General features: G+C 41.3%; 1 protein-coding gene across 3 annotated transcripts in view; it reads right to left on the bottom strand.

Annotated features, from left to right (window-relative positions):
- Nucleotides 1-1,836: 1,836 nt before the first annotated feature.
- The window catches only part of dcaf17 (ddb1 and cul4 associated factor 17), a 51,014-nt gene continuing 38,493 nt past the window's right edge, over nucleotides 1,837-14,357 (bottom strand). For 2 of the 3 annotated variants that reach the window (XM_060827258.1, XM_060827259.1), the window contains 2 exons: nucleotides 9,404-9,559; nucleotides 1,837-2,608 (listed from right to left, as the gene is read on the bottom strand). In XM_060827258.1, coding sequence (XP_060683241.1) covers nucleotides 2,486-2,608; nucleotides 9,404-9,559 — 279 coding nt within the window. In that variant the 3' untranslated portion in view covers nucleotides 1,837-2,485. The remainder of the gene's footprint in view (nucleotides 2,609-9,403; nucleotides 9,560-14,357) is intronic. The other variant, XM_060827260.1, reaches the window with a different exon arrangement.

Here is a 14,357-nt window from a genome sequence, read left to right on the forward strand (position 1 = left end):
GATGAGACAGTAAACCAGGACCCCACCTACCTGCTCATATGGATGTAAAACATCCCAAGGCACTATTTTGAATAAATAGTTGTACAGTTATGTCTGGTGTCTATTTATGTCTCAACATCACAAAAATAGCTAAACTAGCTATCATCACATTGTGGGAGTGTCCTGTGCAAATCAACTGCAAAGTTTCCCACATTACAGTGAAGACACCTCTTCAAAATTCTGTAACACACTTTGAGATGCCAGGTGGTCATGAAAAAAATCTCCTTTCACAATCAGAACAAACTATATTCTCTTGTATTATTATTGTTATTATTAAGAAAGGAGAATGGAGTTTAAATCACTATGAAATAGATGCGATTGTAGTAGTGGTAGAAATTAAGAGGGATGTGACAATGATGGAGAGGAGGGGAGATCAAGATTACATCGTTTTGTAGTGCCAGTGGAAAAGAAATGAAGATAAAATGTAATCAAATTATAATTAACTGGTGTATAACAAACTTCAGGAAATGCAATAGCACTGTCTATGAAGGCAGCAGGATAACAGATCTGGAAAAGGCTTTTATTTTGTTTCTTCTTCCGTGCTTTCTCTTTCCGGTTAAGTATTTGGTAAATATTTTTTCAGCACCTCTCCTGCTCTAAAGCAATATTCTAAAATATTTATGGTTACAAATCCTCCCAAAGTGGCTTGCTAAAGAATAAAGAAATGGGTCTGAACTTTGAAAATAATCCAGTCTTGTACAATGTTACAGGATGGTCCAGAGATAGCATTAGTATTAGTTTTTTTTAAAAATTTTAATTGATTGAAAGATTTTGGAGGCGAGGCGAGCAAGAGTTGAGGCTGCTTTCCCAATCCTCTTGTCGATCTCTGTGTCCAAGGAGAGTTTGTCAGTGATGATAGAGCCAAGGTACATAAACTGATGGACGACATTGAGTTCGTAGCCGTTGATGATGATGACCGGTGGTGCCTCTGTGCCCTGTCCCAGGACGCTCGTCTTCTTCAGACTGATAGTCGGCCTGACATCCTTGCAAGTGTGAGAGAGGCAGTCTAATCAGTAACTGGAGATCCTGCTGGGTGTGTGCTGCAGTTGCAGCATCATCGGCAAACAGCATGTCCCTGATGAGTGCCAGATTTACTTTTGTCTTTGCTCTGAGGCAGGCCAGGTTGAAGACCCTGCTGTCTGATCTAGTGCACAAGTAAATCCCCTCCGATGCAGTGCCAAAGTCATGTTTCAGGAGCATAGCAAGGATGCAGCCTTGTTTAATGCCGCTTCGGATGTCAAAGGGCTAGGAAGAGCAGCCGTTGAACTACACTATCCCCTTCATGTTACTGTGGAAGGATTCTATCACGTTCAACAGTTTTGGTGGACAGCTGATTTTCAGGACCTTGAAAAGGCTGTTTCTGCAGACCAGGTTGAGTGCCTTGATGAGGCCGTTGAAAGTGACACACAGGGGCATTTTCTGTTCTCTGCACGCCTCCTGCAGTTGGTGATAGGAGAGGATCATGACTACTGTTGACCATTTAGTTCAGAAGCCGCACAGTGACTCTGGGTATACACGTTCTGTCAGTTTCAGCAGGCGAGTCAAAATGGCCCAAGCAAAGACTTTGCCGACAGTGTTGTGGAGAGAGATGCCTCTGATCACTAAAACTTTTAATTAAACAATAATTTTTAAGATGAGTTGAAAGTTGGTCTTATCAATGTGTAACAACTTCATAGAAATATACAAGACTTACTGAGGCCTGTCCAATAGCTACTTAATTATAATCTATTGCCTTCTATCAGATCACATGCTTTATTTAAATGAAGTGAGAAACCTCTCAAATTGGAAAATTACTAGCTTAGTTTTTATAAGAACACATTTATTATGTACAAAGTCCTAAAAATTGTCAGGCTATATGTAGTGTTTGTACAGTACAACCAGTGCTGAAATGTTCTCTGTAAATCTGCACTACATTCCTGTTGAATGCTCTCTTTTACAACTGAAATCCTGCTTCAAGAACCAGCATAACGCAATGCTATGTGAAAAAACAGCTCAAAGATAATAGGAAGTGCAATCTCCCTTTGATAAGCTTTACAAATGTTGCAAAGATTCATGGGATCAACCAAAGCTGTGTCACTTTCTTAGTGTTCCAATGTTTGTATAAAACATTCAAGTTTGGATATTCTGGTTTAGAATCTCATCCAAATGTTGCAAGCGTTACAATCTTATGACACATTTCCAACCATCTGTCACAAGTGACTGGTGCCTCACAGCTCTCAGTTATATAACCCTGCGAGCACAAAATATTTTTGTTTTTACAAAATGCTATTTTGCCTGAAGAGATTTTATTGACATCTGAAGTTACTTGTTGGCCATTTTATGATTCAGTATCCCCACAGTTTAATCATCTTAGACTTTGCAATTACAGTGAAAAATAAAAGGCCAGATCAAATGGCTCTTCATTCTAAGTAACAGATTAGCAAACTTGGATGCATCATTCATTATTTTAATCTCCATCTTCACCCATATGTTGATCCATTTTGTAAACATGACAGCAAAATGTTCGAGGTGGCAGCAGTTCTATATGTATAATTGTGTCTCTGTCGAAGAACAGTTGATGGCTATAGGTCTGCAAATTTAAGAAAACAAAATTGCAAAACTGGGTAAGAGAAACCACAGGTATTTTTCCATGTTTTTTTTCACTCACATTGTAAAACCAAACTGGAAAAGTTGCAGGTATAATCCCCATTCTGTGCTGGCACAGCTATGACAGCTTCAGGTGAGGCAAATATAGTAGATTTCCTCTTGGCCTCACCTTTCAGACCTGGAATGAGAATATTGCTGAACATTCCTATGGCTGATCATTATCCAGAAATGCGTACGTGTTTACCAGGTAAGGACAAGATTGGGTTCAGCTGCGGGAATCTCTGCAATTGAACAGATTACACACAAATAATGTTTGCCAATTGTACTGTGTATTCAATTGCAGAGGTTACTGCAGCTGAACCCAATCTGGTTCTCATTTGATAAACACATATGCATTTCTGGATAAAGATCAGTCATACGAATGTTAAGCAATATTCTCATTCTAATCTTACAGAGCGAGGTCAGTGAGAGCTCTGCTGCTTTTGCCTCAACTGAAACTATCACAGCTATCCCAAATCCCACATAATAATCTCATATTTCTATGAAACCACACGCAATGCAAGGAATCAGGATCTGCAGAAGATCAAGGGAAGGAAGAACTTTAAAATAAAAATGGCTAGTGTTGGAAAAGACCATTTCCATTCTGTGAATTCCATGATTCTGACCACAGTATTTTAGACTTTTGTCATTACTGAAAAGATTAATAGGGTATAAGGTTGAGAGACTATCAACATTATGAAGGTTATCAAGTAAACCTTGCTCTCATTGTCAGTAAGTAGGTACAAATTTGAGGTAATTTTGAAAATTTAATGGAATTTAGACAATTCTTCTTCAGTGGGTAATTAAAGTATGAAGTTCTCAGTGACAAACCATTATGAAATATGTCTAACATTCCTTAGGAATTTTACATAGTTGCTTGAAATAAACAATAAAAAAGGGAATGGAAAGGATTAGATTAATGTGAAGCAAAATGCCAGTGTGGTCCTGTCTTGTCAAATGGCCCATTTCTGTATTGTAGCATCTTATCACTGTACAATTGGAAATTACCAATTGATTATATTACGGTACATTGAGTAAATCCTGAAAAGGACAAAGTAACAAATGTGGCAGCCCTCGTAAAGTCAGAGCTTAGAAGTTCCTTAGTAGTCATCAAAGAGTAGATCTTGTAGGTTCAAGCACATTCACAGGCTGCAAGACAGTTGCATGCCCAAGAACCATCTAAATGCTGAGGTAGACAAAGCCAGATGACCAGCAGGACATCCAAAGCTCTGCTTCAAGAATGCTTATGGGCATGGCGTGAAGGCCCTTGGCAAAATTCATTTCAACCAGGCACCATTAGCTGTTATATAGAACAGCAGCGCCCTTTAGCTGTTCACAACAGCAAGGTAATGACCATACTCAACCAGACCATGCTTGCAAAATTTCAAACATTCCAAACACTTGACATGCTTCTGCAATTGAGCAACATTTGCTGGATAATTCTCAACATGCCATAAATTACACTGACAAGTAATTTTGATTGTCTGTTGGGCCAGTGTGGCACACTTGTGCCAACTAGAAGCTACATTTTTTAATATCAGGATCCTACTCTTCGAAGATAGAAATAATAAGTACACACCACACCTATTCCAGTTCGACAAAATAAGTGTCAGCCATTTCCTGGTTCATTTCTCAGGGCAATAACCTGATCAATCAGAGTGAATCTGCCTGCTTTAAAATTTAACAAAGCTTAGCTGTGAACTGTCAATCACCATTAATGGTACATTCTCCACTGAAAAGCTTCTATTAGTCAAAATCCACTTGCCAACCAGTGCTTTCCTCCCATGCTATTTAAGTATTGTTTGCTCCTTGAATCTTTATTCTTGCAAAATATTCCAATGAGTTAAGGTCAGAGGGGAAAGATTTAGAAGAGACCTATGGGGCAACTATTTCAAGCAGAGTCAGAGATGTACAGCATGGAAACAAACCCTTCAGTCCAACCTGACCATACCGACCAGATATCCCAACCCAATCTAGTCCCACCTGCCAGCACCCGGCCCATATCCCTCCAAACCCTTCTTTTATTCATATATCCATCCAAATGCCTCTTAAATGTTGCATTTGTACTAGCCTCCACCACATCCTCTGGCAGCTCATTCCATACTCGTACCACCCTCTGCATGAAAAAGTTGCCCTTTAGGTCTCTTTTATATCTTTTCCCTCTCACCCTAAACCTAGTTCTGGACTCCCCAATCCCAGGGAAAAGACTTTGCCTATTTAACCTATCCATGTCTCTCATAATTTTGTAAACCTCTATAAGGCCACCCCTCAGCCTCCAACGCTCCAGGGAAAACAGCCCCAGCCTGTTCAGACTCTCCCTATAGCTCAAATCCTCCAACCCTGGCAACATCCTTGTAAATTTTTTCTGAACCCTTTCAAGTTTCACAACATCTTTCCGATACGAAGGAGACCAGAAATGCAAGCAATATTCCAACAGTGGCCTAACCAATGTCCTGTACAGCCGCAACATGACCTCCCACGTCCTGTACTCAATACTCTGACCAATAAAGGAAGGCATACCAAACGCCTTCTTCACTATCCCATCTACCTGTGACTCAACTTTCAAGGAGCTATGAGCCTGCACTCCAGAGTCTCTCTGTTCAGTAACACTCCCAAGGACCTTACCATTACGTGTATAAGACCTGCTAAGATTTGCTTTCCCAAAATGCAGCACTTCGCATTTATATGAATTAAACTCCTTCTCAGCCCATTGGCCCACCTAGTCAAGATCCTGTTGTAATCTGAGGTGACCCTCTTCGCTGTCCACTACACCTCCAATTTTGGTGTCATCTGCAAACTTACTAACTGTACCTCTTATGCGCGCATCCAAATCATTTGTGTAAATGACAAAAAGTAGAAGACCCAGCACTGATCCTTGTGGCACTCCACTGGTCACAGGCCTCCAGTCTGAAAAACAACCCTCCACCACCACCCTCTGTCTTCTACCTTTGAGCCAGTTCTGTATCTAAATGGCTAGTTCTCCTTTTATTCCATGAGATCTAACCTTGCTAATCAGTCTCCCATGGGGAACCTTGTCAAACGCCTTACTGAAGTCCATATAGATCACATCTACTACTCTGCCCTCATCAATCTTCTTTGTTACTTCTTCAAAAACACAAGTTTGTGAGACACGATTTCCCATGCACAAAGTCATGTTGACTATCCCTAATCAGTCCTTGCCTTTCCAAATACATGTACATCCTGTCCCTTAGGATTCCCTCCAACAACTTGCCCACCACTGAGGTCAGGCTTACTGATCTATAGTTCCCTGGCTTGTCTTTACTACCCTTCTTAAACAGTGGCACGTTTGCCAACCTCCAGTCTTCCAGCATCTCACCTGTGACTTATTGATGATACAAATATCTCAGCAAGAGGCCCAGCAATCACTTCACTAGCTTCCCACAGAGTTCTCGGGTACACCTGATCAGGTCCTGGGGATTTATCCACCTTTAACCGTTTCAAGACATCCAGCACTTCTTCCTCTGTAATGGGGACATTTTGTAAGATGTCACCATTTATTTCCCTGCAGTCTATATCTTCCATATCCTTTTCCACAGTAAATACTGATGCAAAATATTCATTTAGTATCTCCCCCATTTTCTGTGGCTCCACACAAAGGCCACCTTGCTGATCTCTGAGGGGCCCTATTCTCTCCCTAGTTACCCTTTTGTCCTTAATATATTTGTAAAAACCCTTTGTATTCTCCTTAATTCTATTTGCCAAAGCTATCTCATGTCCCCTTTTTGCTCTCCTGATTTCCCTCTTAAGTATACTCCTATTTCCTTTATATTCTTCTAAGGATTCACTCGATCTATTCTGTCTGTACCTTACATATGCTTCCTTCTTTTTCTTAACCAGACCCTCAATTTCTTTAGTCATCCAGCATTCTTTATACCTGCCAGTCTTCCCTTTCACCCTGACAGAAAAATACTTTCTCTGTATTCTTGTTGTCTCATTTCTGAAGGCTTCCCATTTTCCAGCTGTCCCTTCACCTGCGAACATCTGCCTCCAATTAGCTTTCGAAGGTTCTTGCCTAATACCGTCAAAATTGGCCTTTCTCCAATTTTGAACTTCAACTTTTAAATCTGGTCTATCCTTTTCCATCACAATTTTAAAACGAATAGAATTATGGTTGCTGGCCCCAAAGTGCTCCCCCACTGCCACCTCAGTCACCTGCCCTGCCTTATTTCCCAAGAGTTGCTCAAGTTTTGCACCTTCTCTAGTAGGGACATCCACAAACTGAATCAGAAAATTGCCTTGTACACAGTTAAGAAATTGCTCTCCATCTAAACCTTTAACACTATGGCTGTCCCAATCGATGTTTGGCAAGTTAAAATCCCTGACCATAACCACCCTATTATTCTTACAGATAGCTGAGATCTCCTTATAAGTTTGTTTCTCAATTTCGCTCTGACTATTAGGGGGTCTACAATACAATCCCAATAAGGCGATCATTCCTTTATTTCTCAGTTCCACCAAATCACTTTCCTGGATGTATTTCCGGGAATATCATCCCTCAGCACAGCTGTAATGTTATCCCTTATCAAAAATGCCACTCCCCCTCCTCTCTTGCCTCCTTTTCTATCCTTCCTGTAGCATTTGTATCCTGGAACATTAAGTTGCCAGTACTGCCCATCCCTGAGCCATGTTTCTATAATTCGTATGATATCCCAATCCCATGTTCCTAACCATGCCCTGAGTTCATCTGCCTTCCCTGTTAGGCCCCTTGCATTGTCCTACCTTGTCCCTGCCTGCCCTGACTATTTGATTCACTTCTGTTCTCAACTGTACCAGTCTCAGATTGATCTCTTTCCTCATTATCTCCCTGGGTCCCAACTTCCCATCTTACTAGTTTAAATCATCCCAAGCAGTTCTAGCAAATTTCCCTGCCAGTGTATTAGTCCCCTTCCAATTTAGGTGCAAACTATCCTTCTTGTACAGGTCACTTTTGCCCCGAGAGAGATTCCAGTGATCCTAAAATGTGAATCCTTCTCCCATACACCAGCTCCTCAGCCATGCATTCATCTGCTCTATCCTCCTATTCCTGCCCTCACTAGCTTGTAGCACTGGGAGTAATCCAGATTATTACTACCCTTGAGGACCTCCTTTTTAAATTTCTGCCTAATTCTCTGTAATCTCCCTTCAAATCTCAACCTTTTCCCTCCCAATGTCATTGGTTCCAATGTGGATAATGACCTCTTGCTGGCCCCTCTCCCCCGGGAGAACATTCTGCACTTTCTCTGAGACATCCTTGATCCTGGCACTAGGGAAACAACACACCATTCTGCTTTTTCTCTGCTGACCACAGAAATGTCTGTCTGTACCTTGGACTACAGAATCCCCTAACACAATTGATCTCTTGGAACCAGACGTACCCTTCATTGCTTTAGAGCCAGTCTCAATACCAGAAACTTGGCTGTTCATGCTATGTTCCCCTGAGAATCCATCACCCCCTACATTTTTCAAAACAGCATACCTGTTTGAAATGGATATATCCACAAAAGGCTCCTGCTCTCGGTGCCGACCTCTCTTATCCTTCCTGGAGTTAATCCATCTATGTGACTGAATCTGAGACATTCCTCCCTTCCTATAACTGCCATCCATCATATACTGTTGCTGTTGCAAATTCCTCATCGTTTCTATCAGTCTCTCCAACCGATCCACTCGATCTGATAAGATTAGCATCCAACAGCATTTATGGTAGATATAATCTGCAGTAACCCTTAAACTCTCTTTAAACTCCCACATCTGACAACAAGTACATCTCACTGCAAAGGTCATTTTTGCTCCTTCACAATCTACAGATCCAGAAAATAACACCGTCTTATTCCTCTACAAAACACTGCACCAGGTTAAATTAAGAGCTATGGCTTATATTTTAAGTTTAATCAAGAGACTTATCTCCAAAAACATATAATCAAGAAAGAACCCACTGTACTCACTAATACAGCCTTTCTCTTGGACAGACGGTGGTACATGTATGGAACGAACTGTCAGAGGAAGTGGTGGAGGCTGGTACAATTACAATATTTAAAGGCATCTGATGGTACATGAGTAGGAAAATAATTATAGGGATATGGGCCAAATGCTGGCAACTGCAACTAGATTTATTTAGGATATCCAGTCAACATGGATGATTTTGACTGAAGGGTCTGATTCCATGCAGTACAACTCTATGACTCTCAAAGAGGTCAAGACAAAAAGCTCCGACAATTTTTTTTTTGGCAATACTCAAATTCTGTCCTTCCAAAGAACCATAAGAATAACTAAGTTTTGGTATAAAAATTACAGAAGTTCTTCAAGTGGAATTAAGTAGCTGTATAAATTAAGATGTCCCATATTAATTGATATCTAATACTAAAGAGATGTCACCTTTCCCACTCAATTTCAAAGTAAGCACAAGAAGGTTTCTTCTTCTCATTTCCCTTTCTGCATTTTCCCAAAGAATCCTCTATTCACAATTAAAGAGGGCAAGCTGACAAAGCTATTCCCAGGCCTCCATTAATGGAGCTCTGGTAAGTGACAAAAGGCATTTAGAAGTGGATCAGACTAGCTCCTGATCACCTTTATTCTCTTTTATCCTGCTTCCATGAAGAAGTGTTTGGTCTGTCTATCATGGTGACATGACTGGGCCTGGCAACTCAATCTCTGGAGAACCAAAGGTATGAACATGTCAAAGTCTCTGGTGCTGAAGCAAATATTACATTAAACTAAATGACAGTTTTTTGGTCATACTTACAACATTCCATGGTTCTCTTAAAGGAACACTCTTAATTAAGATACCAGATTGGTTGTCATAAAAATCAAGATGAATTTTTTCTTCGGTGTCTGTTGGAGGTACTGCCAAAACAGTCAACAGTTCTAGTTCATCCTCGTATTCTACTGTTTTAAAAGTCTTAAAAAGTGACAAAGCAATAAGGGATAAGAATCATTCAGTAGTAATTACAAATCACAGACTAAATGGAACAATCCATGCAGAGGGTTTCATACTGAACATTGTTCTGCATAGACTAAGATATGGTAGTACAGTAAATACACCAGTGTTTTAGAAACTTATAACAATGACATTAGACACAGATAAATTTGTACCTATTTGTATAATTGATTGTTCTATTCTAAGGTCACTTTTTCTCCAAGATCAATGTTTTAAGTGTATATTAAACAATGTGTCAACTGTATTTAAAAAATCAAATAGACTGAAGGCCATAACATGAAGAACCATGAGATAGAATTATGTTGATTAATCAGATGAATAGATAGTTCTCATCTGTGTGAAAGGTACAATCTGCACTGATTGGGATACATAATTTTCATTCATGGTTCTTAAAAATCTATTTATGCTACACAATTAATATTAGGATAATAACAAAAATGAGAAATATATTCAACTTAAATTAGATACTTAGGGTAGTCAAGAGCTCATGTATATGAATCATATATCTGCCTGCCCAGTTGGCTACACTCTTGATTTTAGAAGCTAACATTAAAAACTTCCCTAATCTCAAATCTTTTTAAACTTAACCTTCAATTCAGGAATCACCTTGTGAATATTCTTTGAACTGTCTCCAATTCAAGAATATTCCTCAAATAAGGAGACCAAAAACTACATGCAATGTTCTAGGTGCTGCCTCACCAATGCCTTGTACAATTGCAGCAAGACTTTTATAATCCAATTTCCTGCAATGAAGTCCGACATTATATCTGCCTTCCTAATTACTTGCTGTACCTGCATGCTAACTTGTTGTAATTCATGTATTCTGCAGATTAATTCCATTTTCTGATTGGTCAGTGCTGGTCAGGTGCTAGTTTGTGTTAACTCTTTCATTCCCTTGATGCTACAGGTGTAGTCTCACTGCAGTAAGTATCTCTCAGTCTTTCTAAATTAGTACACTTGGTCCATTTTCTGGTTAGCATAGGGAAGTCAGTTAAGTAGTAAGTTCGGGGGGGGGCTATTTGTTAGAAAGTAATAACTGTAATGTTTAGGCAACTAATTAAAATTTAACTTGTAATCTAACAGCCAACAGAGGGTCATGTCAGTTGGTGGGGCTTTGTATTCTGCCTGCAAGATGTGTCAATCATGGATGCTCAGAGCATCCGAGATAATTACATCTGCAGGAAGTGTACCCAGCTTCAGCTGCTCACCAAACGAGTGGATCAGCAGGAGCTGCAGTTGGAGATAGTAAGGAGCACACATATGGTGGAGTGTGTCATAGGCAGAATTTAAAGAAATGTGTACAGGAAGATACATGGGTGACCACTAGAAGGAAAACGTGAGGACTGCAGATGCTGGAGATCAAAGCTGAAAAGTATGGTGCTGGAAAATCACAGCATGTCAGGTAGCATCCGAGGAGCAGGAGAGTCAACGTTTCAGGCTTAAGCCCTTCATCAGGAATGGGGGAGCTAAGAGACAAATAGGAGGGTGGTACAGGGAGGGGAGGGCAAGGTAGGTAAATGTAGGTAGGGGTGATGTGGTAGAGTGGAGAGGTGGGAAAGAAGATAGATAGGTAGAAGGCAGTGTCAGTTAGAGGGTTGGATCTGAGATGAGGTGGGAGGAGGGGAAATGAGGAAACTTGTGAAATTGACAGTGATGCCAAGGCGGTAGATAAGTTCTTCCTCCAGGGGTCAAGTAGCTTGGATTTGGCGGTAGAGGCAGCCCAGGACTTGCATTTCCTTGTCGGAGTGGGAGGGAGAGTTGAAGTTGCCGGTCACAGGGTGGTGTTGTCATTTAGTGCATGTGTCCCAGAGATGTTCCCTGAAACATTCCGCGAGTTGGCAACCTGTCTCCCCAATGTATAGGAGACCACATCGAGAGAAACAGACACAGTGGATGAGGCGTTTGGATGCGCAGGAAAATCTCTGCTGGATATGGAAGGATCCTTTGGGGCCTTAGACAGAGGTGAGGAGGGAGGTGTATGTGCAGGATTTAGAGTTCTTGCAGCTGCAAGGGAAGGTGCCGGGAGTGGAGGTTGGGTGGTGGAGGCATGGACCTAACAATTGATTTGCGGAGGGAATGGTCTCTGCAGAACACTGATAGGGGTGGGGATGGAAATGTATCTTTGATGGTGGGGTCTGAATTTAGGTGGCGGAAATAGCAGAATATAAATGCGCTGTATTTGGAGATTAGTGATTGCTAGCAGGGGTAGGCAGTCAGTGCAAGAGTCCATTGCAGCTGAACCCCTTGGTCAAACAAGTATTCTGTTTTGAATAATGATGAGGGGGTTGGCCCAGCAGGTGACATCAGCAACAGCAGCCAAAGCAGTGTCACCTCGGCTGGCCCTGCTGTACAGACAGAAGGGACAAAGCGTAGTAAAGCAATTGCAGTTGGAGATTCGAAAGTCAGGGGGACAGATAGGTGCTTCTGTGGCCACAAGAGAGACTCCAGGATGGTGCCACAGTCATGGATGGGTACAGGAGATCATGAAACAGAAGGGTCAACAAATAAAAGTCATTGTCCATATTGGCACAAATGAGATCGGTAGGCAGAGTGACAAGGTCCTGCGATGACAATTCAGGGAGTTAAGTAGTAGACTAAAAAACAGGACCTCTTGGGTAGTAATCTCAGGATAACGCCCATGGTATGTGCTATTAAGGCTAGGAACAGCCTCAGGGCTAAGGAGCTGGTGTAGGGGGAGCCCTTCAGATATGCAGATCATTGGGATGTCTTCCAGGGAAGGTGGAACCTGTACAAGAAAGACAAGTTGAATAAATATCCTATCAGGAAGATTTGCTGGTGCTACTTGGGAGAGTTTAAATTAGTGTGGCAGGGGGTTGCAAACCAGGGAAGCAGTTTGTTAAGTGTAGAGACTGGAGAAGAGCTGGAGACAAGGGCAAATATATCTAATAGGAAGAGCAATCAGGGAGAGGTTGCTAAACTCAGCAGAAATGGAGGCTTGGCTGTATTTGCTTCAATGCAAGAAGTATAACAGATGAACTTAAAGCCTGGATTAATGCACATAATTATGATGTTGTTGCTATCACAGAGACATGAATGAAAGAGGAACAGGATTGGCAGCTTAATGTTCTGAGATATTGATGTTTTAGACAAGGCAGAGGAAGAATCAAAAGAAGTGGGAGAGTTGCATTAATGGTTAGGGAGGACACCCTGGAGGGATCTCGCAGTGAAGCATTATGGGTGGAGCTCAAGAACAGAAAGGGTGCAATCACAATGCTGGGAGTGCACTACAGATCTCCCAGCTGTCAGTGGGAGATGGAGGAAAATATGTAGTCAAATTCTGGAAAATAGCAGGGTTGTTGTGGTCGGTATATTTTTATTTCTCCATATTGACTGGGATTCCCTTTGTGATGGGGGTTGGATGGGGAGCAGTTTGTTAGGTATGTCCAGGAGAGCTTTTCTGAAATAGTATGTGGATAATCCAATGAGGGAGGGGACTATTCTGGACCTGGTATTGGGAAATGAGCCGGGCCAGGTCATCAAAGTTTCAGTGGAGGTGCGTTTTGAGAATACTGACCATAATTCCCTAGGTTTTTAGATACTTATTGATAAGGACAAGAATGGACCTCAGAAGAAGGTATTAAATCGGGGGAAGGTCAACTACAACCGAATTAGGCAAGAATTGGAGAATGTGGATTGGGCGAGGCTGTTTGAGCGTAAATCGATATCTGACATGCTGGAGTCTTTCAAAGGCCAGTTGATTAGAGTGCAGGACAGGCATATTCCTGTGAAAATGAAGAACAGAAATGACAGGATTTGGGAACATTGGATGACAGGAGAAATTATCATTTTAATCAAAAAGAAAAGGAAGCAGACCTCAGGTCTAGGCAACTGAAAACAGTCCAAGTCCTTAAAGAATATTGAAGAATATAGAGAAAGTAGGAAGGATTTCAATTGGGGAGTTAGGAGGGCTTAAAAGGGCTATGAAATGTCCTTAGCCAGCAGGGTTAAGAAGAAGGCCAAGGAGTTTTATACATATATTAGGAACAAGAGGGTAGCTATGGAAAGAGTAGGACAATTCAAGGATGAAGGAAGGGAGATTATATGTGGAGCCACAGGAAATGGGCAAGATTCTTAATGAGTGCTTCACATTGGTATTCGCCAAAGAGAGGGACACGAGAGATGTTGAGGTTGGGGAAGTGTATGAGAATACTGTTGGGCAGGACAACATAATGAAGGAGGAAGTGAAGAGTGTCTTAAAATTTATTAAGGTAGACAAGTCCTCAGGGGCAGATGGGATCGATTCCAGAATATTGTGGGAGGCAAGGGAGAAAATAGCTGGGGTCTTAACAGATATCTTTGCATTCTCTTTGACGTCAGATGAGGTTGTAGGGACTGGAGAATGACAAATATTGTTCATTTGTTTAAGAAGGGAAACAGAGATAATCCATGTAATTATAGGCCGGTGAGCCTAATGTCAGTGGTCGGCAAGCTGTTGAATGCATGACAAGATTTACTCACATTTGGAAACAAATGGACAGGTTAGTGATAGACAGCGTGGGTTTGAATGGAGAAGGTCATGTCTCACCAACTCAATTGACTTTTTTGAGGAGGTGACAATGATGAGGGAAGGGTGGTAGACTTTAATAAGGCATTTGATTAGGTATTTCATAGCAGAATGGTATAAAAGAAAGAGTCTCATGGGATCCGGACGAAGTGGCTAGATGGATACAAAACTGGCTTGGTTGCAGAAAACAGAGTGGCGGTTGAAGGCTGCTTTTCGGAATGGAGTTCAGGAACT

This window comes from Hemiscyllium ocellatum, chromosome 7, assembly GCF_020745735.1.
Source record: "Hemiscyllium ocellatum isolate sHemOce1 chromosome 7, sHemOce1.pat.X.cur, whole genome shotgun sequence".
In the NCBI taxonomy this organism is placed as follows: domain Eukaryota; kingdom Metazoa; phylum Chordata; class Chondrichthyes; order Orectolobiformes; family Hemiscylliidae; genus Hemiscyllium; species Hemiscyllium ocellatum.